This window comes from Euprymna scolopes, chromosome 1 (genome assembly GCF_053919585.1).
Source record: "Euprymna scolopes isolate OS-2025 chromosome 1, ASM5391958v1, whole genome shotgun sequence".
NCBI classification, from domain to species: Eukaryota; Metazoa; Mollusca; class Cephalopoda; order Sepiida; family Sepiolidae; genus Euprymna; species Euprymna scolopes.
This window is the reverse complement of record NC_136482.1, coordinates 92,486,599-92,508,415: the sequence shown is the minus strand read 5'-3', so window position 1 is coordinate 92,508,415 and position 21,817 is coordinate 92,486,599. Positions and strand designations below refer to the sequence as shown.

At 34.2% G+C, this 21,817-nt stretch overlaps 1 protein-coding gene across 2 annotated transcripts in view; it reads left to right on the top strand.

Moving 5' to 3' along the window:
* The window catches only part of LOC145245783 (protein unc-13 homolog D-like), a 513,002-nt gene that overhangs the window by 185,196 nt on the left and 305,989 nt on the right, over positions 1-21,817 (top strand). For both annotated transcript variants that reach the window (XM_080107524.1, XM_080107446.1), the window contains exons 7-8: positions 1,958-2,033; positions 3,544-3,663. In XM_080107524.1, the coding sequence (XP_079963650.1) occupies positions 1,958-2,033; positions 3,544-3,663 (196 nt within the window). The remainder of the gene's footprint in view (positions 1-1,957; positions 2,034-3,543; positions 3,664-21,817) is intronic.

Here is a 21,817-nt window from a genome sequence, read left to right as displayed (position 1 = left end):
ATTGCTATTCACTGGGTTAGAATCTATGTATCAAACCTCTGGCTAGTTTTTTTTACCTTGGAGTAATATTTTTTATTTAACTCCTTATATCAAGTGGCTTCTTGCCTTGTCTGGAGTGATTTCCATATATTAAAAAAATATATAAAGGTAAAGGTGTACCGGATCTACATGTTCAGCATGCTGCTCTATGGCAGTGAATCATGAATCCTTTACTCCTACCAAGAAAACATACACAACATCTCCATCTGTGCAACGTCAGGAAAATCAGCTGGTTGAACCATGCCTCAAACAAAAATGTTCTTGATTAGGCGGATATCACAAGCGTGTTTTCTCTGCTCATTCCATGGTGCCTCTGATGGTCATACCAGGCAAATAAATGATGAGAGTATCCCAAAGGATATTCTATATGCCGAGCTGTCAACTGGCTCCAGAGCAGTAGGAAGACCTTATGCTTTAAGGGTGTTTGCAAGTGAGACACAAGAGCAGTTGGCATCGATCCAACTAGCTGGAGTCCATGAATTTCTGTGAAGTAGCGGCAGTGGTGGTAGAGGGGAGAGCATAGATACCAGAAGATCTGTGGCAACTGCAACAGTGCACAATCACAGCAGATGCTGCAATTCAACAATGGCCTAATCTGAGGTGCATACTCCATTGTCTTCTGAAACAGAGAGATAATAACAACAGAGAGATAGTAACAACATTTACAAAAAGCCCCATCTTGCGTACTGAGATTGTTGAATATATTCAAATATGAAAGATACTTCATTGTATTAGATGTTGCATGAGTTAAATCGCCTTAACTAATATCTTAAGCTCAAACTAGCATGTACAAATCTGTCTCTGGTTTTAAGAAACTTCTTGTATTATGTATTACAGGGAAAGGCTGTCCCCTTTCCATGTAAATAAGAAGAATATTAAATAAGTGGAAATGAGATTAGGATAAGCCTAGAATCGAACCCTGTAGGCAAAGTTAAGTAATGGAATGTGAGAAATTAAGCCTATTGTTAATTCTGAATATGAAATATGCCAGTAAAAGATTGAACAATGAAAATTAAAAAAATATTGTTAAAAATAGGTTAGGAGAGCATTCTTTTGTTTGCAGAAGTGTGTTTTGGACAAACATGCATAGCCACGTGAAATTAGTCACGTTTGAAAACCACATTTCTGACGTCATAGACAAAGGAAAATTCTCCATATAGTTCTATGGGTTGGTCAGTCAGTCAGACAGTCAGACAGTCAGTCAGAGAGAGAGTTGAGAGTCAGTTAGTTGGCAGTCAGTGGTCAGCTGACCCTTTGGAAGCGAAGGGTAGAAGATTAACCATGTAGATACAAGTGAATTCCTGACGTTTATTTGACCGGTCGATCCGATAAAGAAGTCATCATCATGTTTTGTACGTGTTGTCTCGTGTCGTCATTCAGTTACAACAGAAAAGGTAATTGTTATTATCATTATCTACAATGAACATTGCGGAACCCTTACAAAATTATGTATATCCCCCTCCTCTGTGTTAAGAACGTGTATACATCTCCAGTCAGTATATATATGACGTCCCAAGCATCCCAGAACAATATAAATGTTTTGTCTCCCTTTCATCACTATCGTTATATCCGTTATATGTATTGTCCCAATATGAATCCCCCGCCACCCCCCGTCATATCTCTTCAATATGAAACCCCCACTATGCAACATAAGGACACTCAATATTATAACGTTGCTTCTGGTTTTCTACTTATCTATCTTAGCTACCCTGTAAAACCAAAGCATAATACCATAGCAATACAAAGTCTAAGTTTTATGATGTTCAGAATTAGAAAAATAATTTTCTTCAATAAAAATTGTGTGTGAAATCGAGATCAAATATGATGGAATTTTAGCACATTTCATTTTTCTCTTGATTTTTATTTTATTTTATTTTATTATATATATATATATATATATATATATATATATTTTCAGCTTACTGCAATTTTCCCGCCTTTCTGACCAAGGAAAGGGTATTATGAGTCTGGGTTCAGCTGTTTTACCGCTCAGGGTAGGTACTCTGTTTATTTAACATTAATGACAGATTGAGAATCAAGGATGTAAATTTTTACTTTTGTACGAAAATATAGATGTTGAGGGCTAACACTATATAGATAATATTTTAAAAGAAACTTATATGTGTGTGTGTGTGTGTGTGTGTGTGTGTTATTTTATTTTTTTTTGTTTTTGCGATATGTTTTGAAGAAATTCCATTATTTATACGAAAGTGCATTTTTACCTAAATGCGAGTCGGGAATAGTTCTCCCTTTGACCAATTTGGTACCTCCAAATGAAGAGCGGCATATATATTGTTTTTAAAATATAATTATTCACTGACACGTGTTTCGTCGTCTATGACTCATCAGAGATTCAGCCACTCTGATGAGTCATAGACGGCGAAACACGTGTCAGTGGATAATTATATTTTAAAAACTTTATATATGTGTGTGTGTGTGTGTTGTTTTGGTAAAATATGATTTTCCAATTATATTTCACTCTTTGTGTATACTAATCTTTTTTGTTTAGAAGCTCAATGTATATTAAATAAAACAACAGAGCACATATAAAAGAGTAAGAATATCGTTACATTCCAAAATCCAAACATGTATTTTTCATGCAAAAAAAGTTCCTCCAGCATATTACAATTTCGGTACATTTTTTTACAGATCCGTTTCGTTATACAGAAACAAACGGTTATTATTACTATGTCAATGCCGTCTTTGCTTAGGTATAAAATTGTTTGCTAAGGTATAAAAAAAATTTATGCCAATATAATGCTGCAAGAAGAAAAAAGTTTATTAGAAAACTCAACATTTTTTCATTTTGCAGCAATATATTGTCATGCATTGTCTCAAAGCGTGTCAACCTAATTTGCATATTTAATAACATAGTTTCACAACATTACTTGCATAAAGTTTCCAAACATAATTTGCATATTTAATGGTATAGTTTCACATCATAATTTGCATATTTAATGACATAGATTCACAACAATATTTTCATATTTAATGACAAAGTGTCACAACATAATTTACATATTTAATGAAAAATGTAACAACATAATTTGCATATTTAATGACATAGTTTCGCGTCATAATTTGCATATTTAATGACGTAATTTCACATCATATAATTTGCATATTTAATGACGTAATTTCACATCATAATTTGCATATTTAATGACACAGATTCACAACAATATTTTCATATTTAATGACAAAGTGTCACAACATAATTTGCATATTTAATGACAATTCACAAAATGTTTAGTTTTGTAAATTTCGAAGAAAAACAAAGAAATGAATTTTTACCAACATAAAAAAGTACGGTAACTATTTCGTCTGCAAAAATCACAGGCAAAGTTCTATATCTCAGGAAATACAGTAAAAATTTGTCAATCATGTCTAAGAACCCATTGCACCAGACAATTAATATTACACTTATTTTTAAAAGTATGATTGCCAAATAAAATCTTATTAATATTTTGTTGTAAGCAATAAAAATATTTTTTTTATTAAAAGGACATATCCAATGTTGGCGAAGATCGTTGGGTTGACTTAAGTATTAGTGCTGGAAGATTGTCTAAGACAACTCGGATAGTTGGAATCATACGAGTGCAGCTCACCATCTCTTTGAAGAAGGTATGTATTTTTAAACTGCTCATATGAATCAGAAGTTTGCGCAAATATATTGACTAAGCTAAGCTGAGGGTTTCTAGGATGGCACATTACGGGCACAATCCCACGTATGAAAATTCAAATATTTCAAATTTGCATTAAATTTTCTCCATAGGCATTAGACACCAATTAAGCAAGAATGCCTAATTTGCAGTTTCTCTCTAAGACCTTTAAGCTTGTGCTGCAAATTTTCAAGAATATGTAAAAGATTTTGATAAAAATTGGGATAAGTATTCTAGACATGACGTTTAATATCATTATATTTTGATTTTAATCTTCGTAAGTATTTTCCTTCATTTCATTTTTAATAGGATTACACTTCTTCATTTTTTATCTCCACATTTTCTGTTACTCACATTTTGATTCGTCACTCCTAACTGTTCCATGTCTTTAACCAATAACTGTTTTCAATTCATTCGCGGTCTACTCATCACTCTCACTCTGCTCCTCTCTCTCTCTGTCTATATATATATATATATATATATATATATATATATATATATATGTATATATGTATATATATATATATATATGTATATATGTATATATATATATATATATATATATATATATATATATGTATATATATATATATATATATATATGTATATATATATATATATATATATATATATATATATAACTTTTTAATGGTAGAAAAATTATGCAGTGCTTTGAAAATAATATATAAACAAACCCTAGGGGCCCCTTTCATTAACAAACTTATAAGGAGTTAATCGTTGGAAATCAAAAGATGCTACAAGACGAATTAAATTATCAAGCAAGAACAAATACTCGGAGATATACGAAAAAAAAGGAAGAAAAGGCGAATGGGAATTTATGTGATATATATATATATATATATATATATATATATATATATATATATATATATCTATGTACAATTTAGATGGAGGGGTGTGAAAACGATTAAGATATTTCTAATGTCGGATATTGTAGGTTTTTATGTTTGAATGTTAGGTGCTGTTTTATTGCGCTATTGTCGACTAAATGGTAGGTTAATTGTCCAGAAATATCTTAACTAACAATACTAAAATTTGATACTTTAACAATTGCACACGAAGACTAAAATTACTAGAAGCCATACTAATTAAAAAACTGCAGCCCTTTATTAACGGGATCTCATTTAATATTGGGATAAATATACTAACCGTGTACAACAACTAACAATAAATAAATAACTAAATAAATAAAATATAAAATAAGAAAATCAACATTAAAAATAAATAATTTACCTTTAGCCATCCTACACCACCTTTATAACTAATAAAAACATAGAACTAACTATAAATACACTAAGCCTCAATAAAGCGCTTGAGAAGAATATGGCCAAACAACAACTACTGGGCGCCATAATATATAATATGCCAGCCGAAATAAAAAAGACCGTTGGGCGAATTGAAAAGTTATCCAAAAACATCAGAAAATAAGAACTCAGTCGTTTTTAATCAAACGTGCTTGAATAATGACTTGTTGCCAATCTCTCTCTCTCTCTCTCTCTCTCTCTCTCTCTATATATATATATATATATATATATATATATATATATATATATATATATATATATATATGTGTGTGTGTGTGTGTGTATAGGTTCATCATTTACTTGAAATTCGCTATTACTATTTATTTAAATTTAACTAACATATATGTTTTATTATTTTCAAATGTAAACTTTAATCATTTTAAGCATGTACTTATTTTCCCACCATCGCAAATGTTTATTTACATTTTGTGATGGGAGTTAAAATTTTCTGTAAGGTTCACATAAGTTTTTATAATACAATTTCAAACTACGAACATTTGTTTCCAGTAATCAAATTTCAACATTATTTAATTAATTTTAATCAAAATACATAATTTTATTATCATCATCAGATTTTTAAAGTCTACTAATAATTTATAAGCATATATGTCCATGTGGTCCTCGTCGCAAAAGCCACTTTACAATTTACGATGTTTAAACTTCCGGTTTTTATTAAAGACTATTAATTGATATAGTAATATTTCATTGAAGCTTTAGTTTTCGATGTTTTTGTTTTAAACTTATTATTTATTTGTTTTGCCTTCCATTTATTAATAATAATTATTAATTACTTATATTTACCATGATTACGGTAAGGTTTACTCTACACATCCCAAAACACCAATTGTTAGATAAAACTGGTTAGATAAAATATGGGTATCGTTTAGTTCGAGCACTACAGAACTATTAATTTACCGGTAAATTTACGCGTAATTTTTTTGTTTGTTTGTTTTAATCAAATTTTTTATACCCCGATCATTATGAATTTTGGGACATACCTTCTTGGCAAGCGCAAGTGGGTACATTAGTATGTTGTAAACTTTAACATTAAGTGGATGCACCCATGAAGATTTAGCCCTACACTCTACATTCAATTTTCGGAAAAAAAGTTAGATACAGAATAAATAATAGAGAAATTTTTTTTAGTTGGATTAAGTAATACATTTTTTTTAAAAGATCGGTCTGCGCATGAGCGGACCGATCTTTTTTAAAGATGTATGTGTTTGTCAAAATCCTAAATTATTTAACTTATCCTTATGAATTATTGACTATGTATTCTAGGAAACAAGGTAACTTTATTTACTTTTTTGTGAATTATTTTCATTTAGGCAATATGTATGGGATTGACGTACTTATGTGGAATGTTATATTGTGAACGAAACAGTGCATAAAAATGTACGGAAGTCTTTGATTTAGAAAAAAAAAAAAAAAAAAATAGTAAAATGAATACAATCTCCGTCCTTGGAACATTGTCTATTTATATATACACTTTTGTTATATGCTATCACTGTGCTTTTTACCTAAATCAGCCTGGTCTTTAAAGAATAGAAAGCATACACAAAGATATATTTTCCTACATCTCTGTTTGTCTGTCTCCTGCTCTCTCTCTCTCTCTCTCTCTCTCTCTCTCTCTCTCTCTCTCTCTCTCTCTCTCTATATATATATATATATATATATATATATATATATATATATATATATATATAAAGAGGAAATACACGATTTATTATAATATGAAATGTTATAGAGAAAGGATGGGTGATGAAAGATAAGGGGAAAAACAAATACAAGAATTAAAAAAGACGCAAGTTTTACCGGTTTCGTTCAGATCAACAAACATTTTCAGATAACTTTTTTCCGAATACATTCCTTGATCTGAACGAAACCGGTAAAGGTCTCATTTTTTATAATTTATTCTTATGTTTAATTTTTGCTTTAAATTTTTTTTATCTCTCTCTCACACACACACACACACACACACATGTACACACGCGCAATGAAATTAAGAATATAGAGAGATGAGTTTTGTCTGCAAAAACCTTTGCTATTGTCAATACCAATTTCTTTGAAGTGTCATTCAGTTATAAAATTTACAAAACCTTTTCGAAAGCAGTCATAACAGATTAGGCCATAAATGAAATTATTCTTTGGAAACCAAAAAAACAAACAAAAAATAAAAAAAACTTAGCTTAGTTTTTCTTTTAATCTTAAAAAAGAAAGAGGCACAAGATAAAGCTCCACCTGAGCAATGACACACTTGCAAGTTTAAATAAAAAAAATCGTTTTTTTTTCTTTTATCTGATATCAGTTAAGACAGAATGAAACGTTTTATGACACTGATCTGATTTACCCATTGACGAACGGGTCATATTTGATAAATGTTACAAATTGTCATCTTTGTTTTATTTCCGTTCTCTCAATGTAGACAATGATTATATATTCGCTTGTGGTTGTGGTTTAAGTTGTTATATATTCACTTACTAGCCTGGGTGCCCGGCATTACCCGGGTGTTTGGAGGTGTGTGTTGATCCCCCCCCCAAAAAAAAAAGTGGTAGTAGGCAGGCAGGCTCGAACCCGTGCTACGAAGGCGGAAAAGAAAGTGAAAGAAAATCTCACATCTTAGCCGATGTTTCCATGACGCGACCGGAAGTCAAAAGCGTTGAAATTAACAGAAGTCAATCCAACAGTGACGATGACTTGCTAAAATATCGGCGAAAAGAATCAACCTCTCCTTGCTCAAAACGGTCGCGTTTAGGGTGTAGGAATTAATGTTTTTGCCAATTTTTCGATATTTGTCGTTCGAGATGACGCGCTTAAAAATGATACCGATCTTGTCAGGATCCTTCACATTTGTCGAAAGTTTTTGCGAAACATACATACATACATACATACATACATACATACATACATACATACATTTCAACAGACAGGTGAGATTTATATTATAGATGAATAAAAGTACGTATGATGCTATGACGTTATCGAAAAAGGAAGAAAAACCTGTAACCTTTTAGGAAATTTTCAACGTTTCGTCCCCATTTTCTTCAGGAAATAATAGAGATGATTGAGGAATAAAATAAAATATACCATGATGAGCAGAAAGGCGTTTGTGTCTTCCCTTTGAAAAGTGAGATATTTTTTGCATACATATAATTTTGTGTTATATATATATATAAAGTAACAACCAAGAGCCAAATATATCTGAACTCAATAATACTAGATCATGCAATTGTTTAAACAAGCCTGAATGCTCATTTAAACGCAACTGCTTAGTCAAATATGTGGTATACAAAACAACCATCACTACTGAAGAAAATCCCAATGTAAGTAAATACTATATTGGCATGGTTGGCAACACCTTCAAAGAGAGGTTCTCTGGTTATAAATGTTCGTTCAATAATCCAAAATACAAGAACAGAACATCACTCGCCACATATTATGGAAAATTTAAAAGGGCAAAACCTAACATCAGTTGTTAAATGAGACATTATTAGGAAAACAAGCGCATGCAAATCCCTCAGCTCATCTTGCTACTTATGCTTGCGTGAAAAACTGTTTATTCCTATATTCAAATGTTTTCCTTTATTTTTCTTTATTTCGTTATTTCTTTATTTATATTTATACTTCGTCTTTTTATAATGAATTTTATAATGTATTATATTTTCTAAACCATTTAGATTATTTCTCTAAATCTTCTTCTTCTTCTTCTTCTTCTTATTATTATTATTACTATTATTTACTTTACTATTTTATTATCTTTTTTATATATTGTTTTATTTATTATATATGTTTGATTTTTTATTTTCATAATCGTTCTCTAACTTTTCTCCGGCCTTACTGGAAATTTTAATTTTAAATTTCATCGTGGTAAATATGAGTTATGATTAAGAAAATATAACCTAAATATCCATGCATAAGGTTTTTGTCAGGTTTTATTAATTAAATTAGATACATTATCATTTATATATATATATATATATATATATATATATATATATATATATATATATATATGCACATGTATGCATGTATATGTGTGTACTTTCAGATAAGGTACTAATACGTATATATGTGTGTGTGTGTGTGTGTGTGAATGCCTGGCTGGCTGGAAGCATTATGTGCTAATTTGCCTTTATCCCCCGCCATCCTTGAGCTGACCTCCTTCCTTCGTTTCCTATGTTTACGGTAGACGATATTCATGTTTTGATATTCCTTCCCAATCCCTTCTTCATAGATGATTTCAAATGTGTAACCTCTCTCCCATTTCTTATGACAATGTAATCACACTAACCCTTTTTCCTTCTTCAGTTTCTCTGTTCTTTTTTCTCTTTTTTTTTCGTTTTCCTTTTCTTTCCTTTTTATTTTCCTCTTTTTTATCCTGTTGTCTTGACGTTCTCTTTCCTCCTAGAGAGTCTAACCTACCATCCTTCCCTTTTAAATTTAACGTTTTATTTTTATTAAAAAATATATTCCCTCAATTCAGTCATACACGGACTTTATTACGTCGCCTGACGAGGACTTTTGGTTATTACCGACCAAGTGTCTGAAACATTAGCATGTTCAGTATAGCGACTATGTAATATTTGTCTATTGATTATAAAAAATTGAGCAAAATATACAAATTAATTTAATGAATATATGATATATTGAAGTAAAATATTTGTCGATAATAATCACAATTAAATAATGTTAACACAAAAGAATAGCTTAAAGGATATCAAATAATTTTATTATTACCTTAGAATTTACGGATAAAATTAAAAATAAATTAAGTATGTGATCTAATTTCAATATAATAGGATACAATTTAAAGAAATGGAATATATTTGAATTCAATAAATTAGAGTAGATGAATTATAATTATGGAATGATAACTAATAGACATGCCAGATAATCGTTCATTTGAATATTATTATTTAACTTAGATTATTTATTATATAAAAGGGAAAATGTATTTTTGTTTGTGTGTGTGTGTATGTGTGTGTGTGTGCCCAAACTTTTGACAGGCGCATCGGTCTGTGACAAAATTTGTATCGTTAGAAAGATCAATCTCCCGAACAAAAGATATCTAACAATTGGCCAAGAAGATTAATCCTGTGCTAGTCAACTGGGCCGTTTCTTGTAAGGAGGGTCACTTTTTGCATCGACATATTTGCAAGTCATATGCTTAGTAATCTCAATGTACATTTATAAAACATTAATTAGACCCCTCATGACATCATAAGCTGTCGCGGCTGTGATAGCTAGCGCACTAGCTTTTCTCACCTTGTCCTCTTTTGCATTACAGATTCAAGCCTTACTGTGGCTAGTTTTATTTTATTTATTTATTTTTGCAGTTGCACAGGCGCTCACTATTTTTGTTTTTATTCATTTATTTTTTTTAGGTCTGGGGTTGCTCAATATCTTTAGTATACCACCTCTCTTCACCCTGCAATGCCAGGTACCCCCGCTAGTCTATATATATAAAAGCGAAAATGTGTGTGTGTGTGTATGCATGTATGTTTGCTTTTTGTGTAGGGCTGCTCGGGGGGGGTCGCTCATTCTTTAAACTTTTTATATGCTGTCTAAATGATAATATCTATGAGTTAAGAACGGGGGTCGCCTGTTAATTAATTTGCCCGACTTTGAAAAGCTAAATATTCCAGAATTTTGAATCGCCGCGTATTGCTTTCACTTTTTTTTTTTTACACGGTGGTCACCACTTATCAAGGCCCGGAAGCCACTCAGGGATAAGGGTTATTGCAAGTACAGTACGTTAGTGTGGAGATTTAATGAAGTGTTTACTTAAGAGGGCGGTTCATTAGGAATTTGTTAACGTTGGACTTAAAGACATCCAAGTTGTAGTCAGGTGAGGAGCAGGCAGAGGGAACAGAGTTCCACAGGCGTGCAGTTCTAAGAAAGAAGCTTTGTTCATGGAATCTACGTTTTGATTTAGGCACAGATAAAGAGTGGGGGAAATTTTTCACAGTGGATTCAGCTAGACGGGTGTTTTTCGTGAAGGATTGGTAAGGGGAGGACCAGAGATTGGAGTTCAGACGAGCACTTGCCATGGAAATAACGATAAAACAAAGATAGGCTCACAACGTCTCTTCTGTAGGAGAGAGGTTGCAGGGTAGAGAAAAGGGCATCCCCACTAAGCCACAAAGTCTATTTTGTACTCTGTCAAGGCAGGATAGGCTGTTTTTAGCAGCTCCTGCCCAGATATGGCAGCAGTTTCCATCCTTGGACGTACTTGGCTTTTATATAGATAGAGAATTGCATCAGTAGTGAGATATCTTCTGGAGCGGTAGAAGGATCCCACCATCTTTCCAGCGACCTTGGCAACAGACGATGTACGTGTTCCATTTCAGATCAGGAGTAAAGGACAAACCCAGAAGCTTGTCAAAACATGGGGCTTCTCCCAGACGAGAGCCATCCATTTCAATTGATGCCAGATGGGGATCAGAGCGTTGATGATGTAAAGATGGGAGTTTGGTTTTAGATGCATTAAAGGTAAGCAGCCACGTCTTCCCCCACTGAACCACGTGCTCGAGATCAGAGGAGAGAGAATCAGAGAGAACTTTGTCATTTACGGCCTTTGATGTGTTGCCATAGATGGTTGTGTCATCAGCATAGATGTCAACGAGTGATTTAAGTATGTGTTTTGGGAGATCATTGATGTAGATCAGGAAGAAAGTTGGGGCCAGGATTGACCCTTGAGGGACTCCAGCATTAATACTGCAGGCCTCTTATTTTTGTCCATCGACCACTACTCTTATGAGCCTATCGGAGAGAAATGATTGAGAAAACATTTCCAGTTATACCGTAGCTGGAAATCTTGTGAAGTAGACCCTTATCCCATGCCTTGTCGAAGGCCTTTGATATGTCAAGAGCAATTGCTCTAGAAAGGAAGCCTTTGTCAAGAGATTCACTAATCTTGTGAGATATAACCGCTAGCACATCTGCGGTAGATCTTGCAGAGCGGAAACCATATTGTGTGTCACTAAGAAGGTTATTTCTGCTGAGGTGGTTGACTACTTCTCTATTTAATATGGATTCCAGCAACTTACTCATTAAACACAGGAGACTTATTGGTCTGTACTGAGAGGGAGATGACTTATCACCTGAATTCTTAAATACAGGGCATACTGACGAGGTTTTCCAGGGAGTTGGAAAGCACTTCTCCTTAAGGCAATGCTTAAACAGTTTCGTAAGTATGGGAGCAAGTTCTGGTTGAAGCTTTTTTAACACTATAATTGGGATGCCGTCAGGGCCAGTTGCTTTACTGGAATCAAGGTTCTTGATTAGCTTGGCGGCCTCATGCACGGATATTTGTATGTTACCTAGCGTGTTCTGTGTTATAGGAAGAAATATAGGGAATTGATGGCCTTCATCGCATAGGGTAGAATTAGCTGCAAAGTTCTTTGCAAATAGTCTGGCCTTGTCTGATGCTGACGAGATGACCTCTGGTCCATTGATAATGATTGGGATAGAACGCACACTTCTGTTCAGGATCCTATTTGTTATTTGCCAAAACTGGTGGGAACCAAACCGCTGATCAGCTACTTTGGATTTGACAGACTGGGCATATAGCTCTTGCATTTTTTATTACTCTTTTACAGTGGTTGCTGGCGTTCCTGAAAGCAGCTTTAGTCTCAGTGCATCTATTATATCAGTATAAAAATTATTTTATACTGAAATATTTTTAATGTTAATATTTAATTTAAATAAATAATACAATTCAATTTATATTATAAATAAATAATTTATTATATAAATCTCACCTGTCTGTTTAAATGTATGTATGTATGTATCTTAGCATCTTTCTGTGCTTCTCCCAGACAAATAAACCTCATGTGCACGTCGTGACCACTGCCACGCAAACGGGGCTCTGATGAACGGCGAGTGTCCTGCACCGTATAACTGGACCTCCACTGCCTTGTGGGCCAAGGTTATTTAACCAAAGGCTAAGGGTGAGGTAACCATGACAGAAACCTCCAGAGGAGCTTAGGCCCTGTAAGCTGCAGCATATATGACCCACCGGCATGTGGAATATGCTCTGGTGCCCAGCAACCTAAGTTCCAGTCATGGATCAAATGGCATGGTAGGTGGAGAGGGTTCTGTAAGCCGTAGTGAAGGCAACCACCCTAGGAGAAGGAAAACTCTGATATAAAACCTGCGATAACTGCTACATCCAATGATGTGACTGGCTTTTCTTTTTAGATCAATGTGGCAGTTGTTTAGAGAATGGGATTGTCTCGGTGCAAAGTCTTTCCCCACTATAACAATCCTCATGCACAGGCATTGCTTGATATAAATAAGATATACTTTCTACCATCTCGTGTATCTTTATAGTAAAAAAAGGCTGGCTGTAGCCTAAAACGGCAAAACATTCAATCAAGTTGGAAAATATGATTATAAACGTAAATGGCAATAAGGGAACTGGAATTTCCAGGGTCTGGCCCGGCAGGTGTTTCAGGGCTCCACAGCCTGGACCCGGTCGTCATCATGCTTCTGTGAAGAAATATATGACAATGGCCATCGGCTGTTGGAATGTGTGGACGCTGCTTGACTTGCCGTCAGCAATAACGTGTCCAGAGCGTAGATCTGCTCTTGTATCTAAGGAACTTCAATGTTATGACATGGACATAGTTGCTCTGTCTGAGACCAGGCTGGCTGATGAGGGACAGTTTTTTGAGTTGGCTGGGGCCTACTCCATTTTCTGGAGTGGTAGAGCGGATGGATGTAAGAGGGAATCAGGCGTGGTTTTTGCTATAAAAGCATCAATTTTTTCTAGCCTGGAAGAACTTCCCTGTAGTGTGAGTGACCGGATCATGACTATGAGGTTACCTCTGGTAAATGGTCGTTATATGACTTTTTTGAGTGTCTATGCACCCACTATGGATGCAACAGAAGATGAAAATGTTGCTTTCTACCTTGCTTTGTGCAGTGTAGTTAGACGCATTCCTTCTGCTGATAAGATCTTCATTCTTGAAGATTTTAATGCTAGGGTGGGAAGAGATTTTGAAACCTGGGATGTGCTGGGTAAACACGGAGTGGGCAAGTGTAATAGCAATGGTCTGATGTTGTTGCAGTTTTGTTCAGAAATGGGTTTTAAAATTGGTAACACCGTGTTCCAGCAGAAGGACAAATACAAGACGACCTGGATGCATCCTGGTTCCAAAAAATGGCACTTGATAGACTATGTGTTAGTCAGAAAATGTGAGATGAGGGATATCTGCAGTGTTCGTGTCATGCGGGGTGCAGAGTGCTGGACCGACCATCGGTTGGTCCGTGCAAAGATTAAGTGTGTTGTGAAGCCCAAGATGAGGGGAGCTAGTGTGGCTATCCCAAAGCGACTTAATGTTTCCCGTCTAAAGGACAATATTGTGAGGGAGAAACTAGTTAAGGAGATGGAAGAGATTGATTGTGAAAATACTTGGTCTCTTTTTAAGGAATCTGTCTATGAGGTATGTGAGAGAGTATTAGGTTACTGTGAGCGTAAACATCAGGATTGGTTCAATGAAAACGATACTGAAATTCAGGCTCTGCTTGATTCAAAAGCCTGGGCATTGCACGCTTATCTCGGGGGTGGTTTGACGTATGGTGAGCAAGATCGATTGAGGGACAAGTTTAAGGCAATCAAGCACGAGGTTTATGGACCATCCAGATCACCTATCACTCCTCTGCGTTCGAAAGATGGTGGGGATCTTCTTCAAGACCCTACCGACATTCTTCATAGATGGAGGGAGCATTTCGATGACCTCCTGAACAGACCTTCTTACGTTGATCAGGAGTTTGTTAAGTCGATTCCTAGCAATCCCGTCAAGGATATCTTGGCAGAGGTTCCTTCTCTCCAGGAGGTTGAAACAGCTGTCCATAAGCTGAACAATGGAAAGTCTCCTGACCAGAATCGTTTGCATGCGGAGAACTTTAAATGTTCTGGACCCAAGATGATGCAACGCTTAGCGAAATTGTTGCAGACTGCTTGGCAGGATGAGTCTATTCTGCAGGATTGGCAGGATGCATTGATGGTAGTGCTATACAAGGGAAAGGGTAGCAGAGATGAATGTGGAAACTATTGAGGCATCTCTTTGCTGTCAGTAGTCGGTAAGGTGCTCTGTAGGATCATGCTAGACAGAATGCTGGAGCATATTGCTGATGATGTTTTGCCTGAGTCGCAGTGTGGTTTCAGAAGATGTCGAGGGACAGTGGATATGATTTTTACAGCCAGGCAACTACAGGAGAAATGTATAGAACAGCAAAAGGGACTGTATCAGATGTTCATCAATTTAACTAAGGCCTTTGATCCAGTCAATAGGGATGCTTTGTGGAAGATTTTGAAAAGGCTTTGCTGTCCTGACAAGTTTATAACCATCTTAAAGCTCTTCCACGATGATATGAAGGCTGTGATCAATGTTGGGGAAAGCTGGCTGATACTATCTCAGTAGAAAATGGTGTTAAGCAGGGAGACATTCCAGCACCCACACTCTTTGCATTGTATTTTACCATGGTCTTTTGGATGGCATTTGGGGGGTGCTCTGATGGTGTCTATATTCGTTACCGAACTACTGGGGGGTTGTTCAACATTAGGTGCTTCAATGCAAGTACAAAGGTACTCACCAACACGATTCGTGACTTGCTCTATGCGGATGACTGTGATCTGGTGGCTCATACGCTGACTGATATGCAGCATCTTGTGGACGCTTTTGCGGTTGCCTGCAGCTCATTGGGCCTGACCATCAATCTGAAAAAAACTGTCTTAATGTATCAGCCTGCTCCAGGCATGCCATACTATGAGCCATCAGTTTATATCTGTGGGTCAAAGATAGCGGTTGTCTCTAAGTTTGTATACTTGGGTAGTACACTGAGTATGTCGGGTACCCTAGATGATGAGGTATCTTTACGGATCAGCAGGGCAAGTGATGCCTTCGAAAGGTTGGACGGGCGTCTGTGGAGACGTCATGTGATCTTGCTGCCATTGATTAAGGTTTATGCCGCATGCGTTCTCTCTACTCTTCTCTATGGTTGTAAAACTTGGACAACATACAGGGAGCATTTGAGACGTCTCGAGCGGTTTCACCAGATGTGCCTACGGCGAATCTTAGGTGTGGGTTGGCAGATGTATGTCAGTGATGTGGAGGTGCTTGATCGAACCCAATGCCTTAGCATTGAGGCTCAAGTTATTAAGCATAGACTGAGATGGAGTGGACATGTGGTGAGGATGTTAGACAGTTGACTTCCCAAACAACTCCTTTATGGTGAGCTCACTGAGGGAAGACGTTTGGCTCAAAAGCCTCAATTGAGATTTAAGGATTGTTTAAGATCCACCTTAAAAAAATGTGGGATTGATGAAAGAACCTGAGAGAGTCTTGCTTTGGATCACGGAGGGTGGGGAAGGACCTTGCGGGGAGTTGTGGGCAAGTTTGAGGTGGACCGAACCCAGTATGAGCGGCTGAAGCGTGATATCTGGAAAGGGAGAGTGAAAGGAGCCGTGGATGGGAGGGGGAGCCAAATTGGTCTGGAGTGTGAGGTGTGCGGAAGAATATGTCTTGGCAGAGCTGGGCTGATGAGTCACCAGTCTACTCATCGGCGCAGCGGGCCACAAAGCAGTCTTGAGTTGCCAGAGTTAACCTGTGTACACTGCGGGCGAATGTACAAAACGACAGGCGGTTTGAAACGGCATTTGATCCTGCATAGAAAAGAACAGCAAGAACCTGCTGTTAGTGGTGCACATGTCTGTACAATGTGTGCTAAGGAATGCCAGAGTTTAGCAGGGCTTAAAAGCCACATTCGTGCAGCCCATTACTGAATGTTTTCGTGTTTCTATATACCTTTTTTTTTTTTGTGCTATATCGAGTGATGGCAATGTTCGAAAGTGAATTTTCTGCCATCATGTATGTATGTATGCCTGAAACTTTCGACAGAGGCAATAAATTTTCACTAGATTAGTATCATTTTGAAGCTCGGTGTCTCGGACAACAAATATCAAAAAATTGGCCCAAAACATTAATTCCTTCACCCTCAACTGGGCAGTTTTCTACAAGGAGGGGGGTCGATTTTCTGTGAGCCATTTTTGCAAGTCATCGTATCGGTTGGATTGACTTTGCCTAATTTTAACGTTCCGAACTTCCAGTCGCGTCATGGAGTATCGGTAAGACGCCAGATTTTCTTTCACTTTCTTTTCTGCCTTTGTGTCACGCCTGCCTACCTGCCTACTACCATTTTTTTTTTTTGCTCAATACACACCTCCAAACACCGGGGCAATGCCGGGCACCCAGGCTAGCGTATCATAAAATAACAATAACACTAGATAAATATATTTATCAATATAATAAAAAACCGTTCAATCTAACTAGGTTTTGATGAAGGGAAACAACTCATTTAAAAATTTAAAAGTGAATTATCGATCTTTTAACTGTATTTAAACAAATTACGATAAAATATTAAAAAGGGAAATTTTATATTAAAATTATGTAAGATTAATGAAAAATAATTAAATGACAATAAAGAATTTTAATTTATGTAATAATAAATCTAATTAAAATAGTAATAAAACTGAATTAACTGGGGATATAAAATTCAGATAAAATCAACAGTTGGTATAACCGGAAATAGGAAATATAATTTTTTTTTAATTAGTTCCGTATAAAACTAAATGGATATCTAGACATATACCATATATACATATTATAGTTATTAATATTATCTAAGTCAATAATACTTGTAAATTCAAAATGGCATGATAAAAGATAAAGTAAAAAGTAATTGCAACTCCCCGTTGTGACAGCTTGACTACACGCGATCGTACTTCTAATTTTTAAGTAAGTTATTTTGGCAGGGAAAGAACTTAACAGTTCAAATATCTCTATATTTTGATCAAATGGATTTAAGATATCACATTCATTGTTCCCAGTAATAGATCTTCTTATAAGGGTGCCTGTGCATGTACTTGTGAGTCAAATTCCTCTCCTAAGTCGACACTGTTTGCTTCCAGTGGCAAGGAGAAGTCCAGGACTACTGGAAACAGTGCCGAGATAAGTGGAGAGCACATACAGCACCTGGTATTCCCAAATGTTCACCTATTTTTTAGTACTGACCAGCTTTAGTATCACTTAACTTTGGTGATCTAACGGGAACTGCTACAGTTTTTACTATCTTATGATATGCACTTAAATTTAGTCTAACAACCACAATAAGAGCAAAGTGAAGTATATGTTGTGTTTTTTTTTTTTTAGATAAATAGTGTTATTAAAATATGAATTTATGAAACCTTTTAATAGGCATTCCTGATTGTCATGTGTTCGGTCTGAATTTTTATCACTAAAAATTTAATTGTTTGTAATCAATTATAGTAATTCTTTAGAACTACTGCTGTTTATTATTTTTTTTGCATATAAATATGCAAAATAATAATAATAATTATTTTTTGCATATAAATATGCAAAAAAAATTATTATTATTTTGCATATAAATATGCAAAATAATAATAATAATAATTATTTTTTGCATATAAATATGCAAAAAAAATTATTTTTTTTTTTGCATATAAATATGCAAAATAATAATAATAATTATTTTTTGCATATAAATATGCAAAAAAAAATTATTATTTCTTTTTGCATATAAATATGCAAAATAATAATAATAATTTTTTTTGCATATAAATATGCAAAAAAAAAATTATTATTTTTTTGCATATAAATATGCAAAATAATAATAATAATTATTTTTTTGCATATAAATATGCAATAATAATAATAATAATAATAATAATAATAATCCAATATTAATATTTTTCTCGTCAGTTAATTATTCTTTTTATTGCTTTAATTGTCGTGTATTTGTTTTACCTGTGATTTTCATCCATTAAAATCCAAGATTTTGAACAACTTTAGAGAAACAAAATTTGTAAGAATACGATAAATCCTGTGATTTATTATAATATCATATTCCCCATGTTTGCTTTCTTGTCATTGTTATATGCTGGGTTAAACCAATTTATTATTTTTTTTATTTCAACTCAAATTTTCTTGTTCTTCTAAGATTGTATGTTAATTGTCAACACATCATATTCATGTATTATATAAACTGTGATACAGCGATGCTAATATTTCTGTCATAAATTTATGCATGTTTTAATTATTTTTCTTGGTGCCACCAATCTACAAAAGTGCGAGAAGGTAGGTAACATATACATATATGACTTAGATTCTTTTTACTTTACTACTGTTTTAATGGTTGCTATTAGTTTTCTTTCATTTGTGGGATTTGGTCCTTTAGATCCAACATGCTGTTTCAATAAATCCTGTAATGGATGTGTTTTTTCTCTTTGTTTCTTGGCTATAATGGATGAAAATTACAAGAAAAATAATATTTTAATTATATTATTATAAAATTATGGTTAAGAATTTTTATTATGTTATAGCAATAATAAAGTGCGTAAAAGTAGAGAATAGTTAACAATCGAGTAGTCATAAACTAAAAGACATAATTTATATCAAACGCATTAGAATGAAATTATCTACTGGACATGTATAGTTTTAATAGTGGAAATGATTTTTAAAGAGATTTTAAACGTTAAAATTACAGAATAGTTTAATACTCGAGAACTCATAACACAAGCAAAATGGTGGAATCCGCATAGTTTTAACGTGTGGAAATGATTTTTAAAGAGATTTTAAAACGTTAAAATTACAGAATAGTTTAATACTCGAGAACTCATAACACAAGCAAAATGGTGGAATCCGCATAGTTTTAACGTGTGGAAATGATTTTTAAAGAGATTTTAAAACGTTAAAATTACAGAATAGTTTAATACTCGAGAACTCATAACACAAGCAAAATGGTGGAATCCGCATAGTTTTAACGTGTGGAAATGATTTTTAAAGAGATTTTAAAACGTTAAAATTACAGAATAGTTTAATACTCGAGAACTCATAACACAAGCAAAATGGTGGAATCCGCATAGTTTTAACGTGTGGAAATGATTTTTAAAGAGATTTTAAAACGTTAAAATTACAGAATAGTTTAATACTCGAGAACTCATAACACAAGCAAAATGGTGGAATCCGCATAGTTTTAACACGTGCAAATAATTTCTAAGAATTTTTCTTAATCGGTTTGAAAACTTACATTCTTAGTTTCTACGTGAGTTCAGCAGAAAAATACAAACGCAAGCAGACAACTTCATGCTTTGAAAGTGGCAGCACTAAACGGTGTAGCCAAATGAAATTAACTTTTTTTTTCAGCAATATCATCTACTGAATCGGTCTTTATTATGAAGTGCAATTATTTTTTTAAAACAAATGCACAGTTTCTTTTCCATTATGTTTATTTTATTGAATTTGTGAAAAATTCATATTTTTGGACGATATTAAGTGAACATTAATTCATTTCTTTTTCTATTTATTTAATTTATTTGGATTTATTAAATTTATAAAAAATGTTTCTGTAAATAAACATATTTCAATGAAAATAATCAGTTTTCATATATTCTTATGTGTTGATCTACATTTTCGTGGAGGTCTTCAGATTAGGCTACACCATTTAGTGTGGGCGTTTTCATAATTGTCTCGGTAAATATGCGCTTGTACCAAATTTTATTTTATGCATTTTATATAAATTATGTGTAGTCTTTTTGTTGTTGTTTATGAGTTTCCAGTGTTAATTATTCTGTACTTTTAAATTAAAGTGATAAAGAAGACTATGCTTGATGCATTTGTTGTTGTATGTGAACTTTATCAGAATGTGTCTGATTTTATTCAGACAGAAAAATCTTAGAATTTGTAAAAAAAAAAAACAAGAGCTTCTCCAGTAAGTATTTCTTTAGTGGTTAAACTACTTATAATCTCATTCACATATTTTCTGGAACTTTTCGATATTTTGGTGTTTGCCTGTGTATAGGATGACCTCCCCCTCCCCCAAGAATGCAAATCATAGAATCGTTAATAAAAATTCACATTCCTTCTTGCACTCCAACCATATTTTGTATTAATAAACTTCAGTCTATGTTTGGTTTGTCTACCAGTCATGGATATCCAACAGATTTCATTTTATTGTGGTTAAATAACATGAGGTCACGTTGTGGATCACCTCATCAGTAGGCGATGTGATCCTGAATGAGCTTCACACACTCTCGCATTTTAACTCCATAACTTTTATCTGTGAGCTTCTCTCAAAGATAATGCATATCAAAACAATTTTCTGAACTGAAGAAAGATAATGTCTATCAAAACAATTTTCCGAACTGAAGAAAGAAATCAAGGCGTGTATCATAGTTATTAACAATTTTGCACATCGTATCCAGGTGTGCTTATCATTGTATGGCAATAAAACAAAGACTGTTGGATATTCTTGACTGAAACTTGGTGGGCAAGTTAGACATTTATTTACGTTTCTGAATTTTTCAGATGAAGATTGATTATTCATATTGTTTGGATTTATGGGACTACTGTTCTCGTCTTGAGTGTCGTTTTTCACAATGTTTCACCATGAGAGCATGCAACCTCGTGAAGTAAATAAAGGGTTCTGTTTGAAATTCCATCCAAATTCCTGAGTTCAACAGAAACATTCCTGAGTTCGACAAGATACACCTGAAGAAGGTCGATGGTTACATTGACCAAAACGTTGTGAAAATGACACTCAATGTCATATTATTCAGATGTATGAATATGAATATAACGACGTACACGTGGAATAGTTGGGTTTTATATTTTAACTGTATATTCATGTACGTGTAAATGCGTGTATGTTTATACGTCGTATCATTTAGTTGATCGTCTAGTGTGTTATGCAACAGTTCTAACAGGA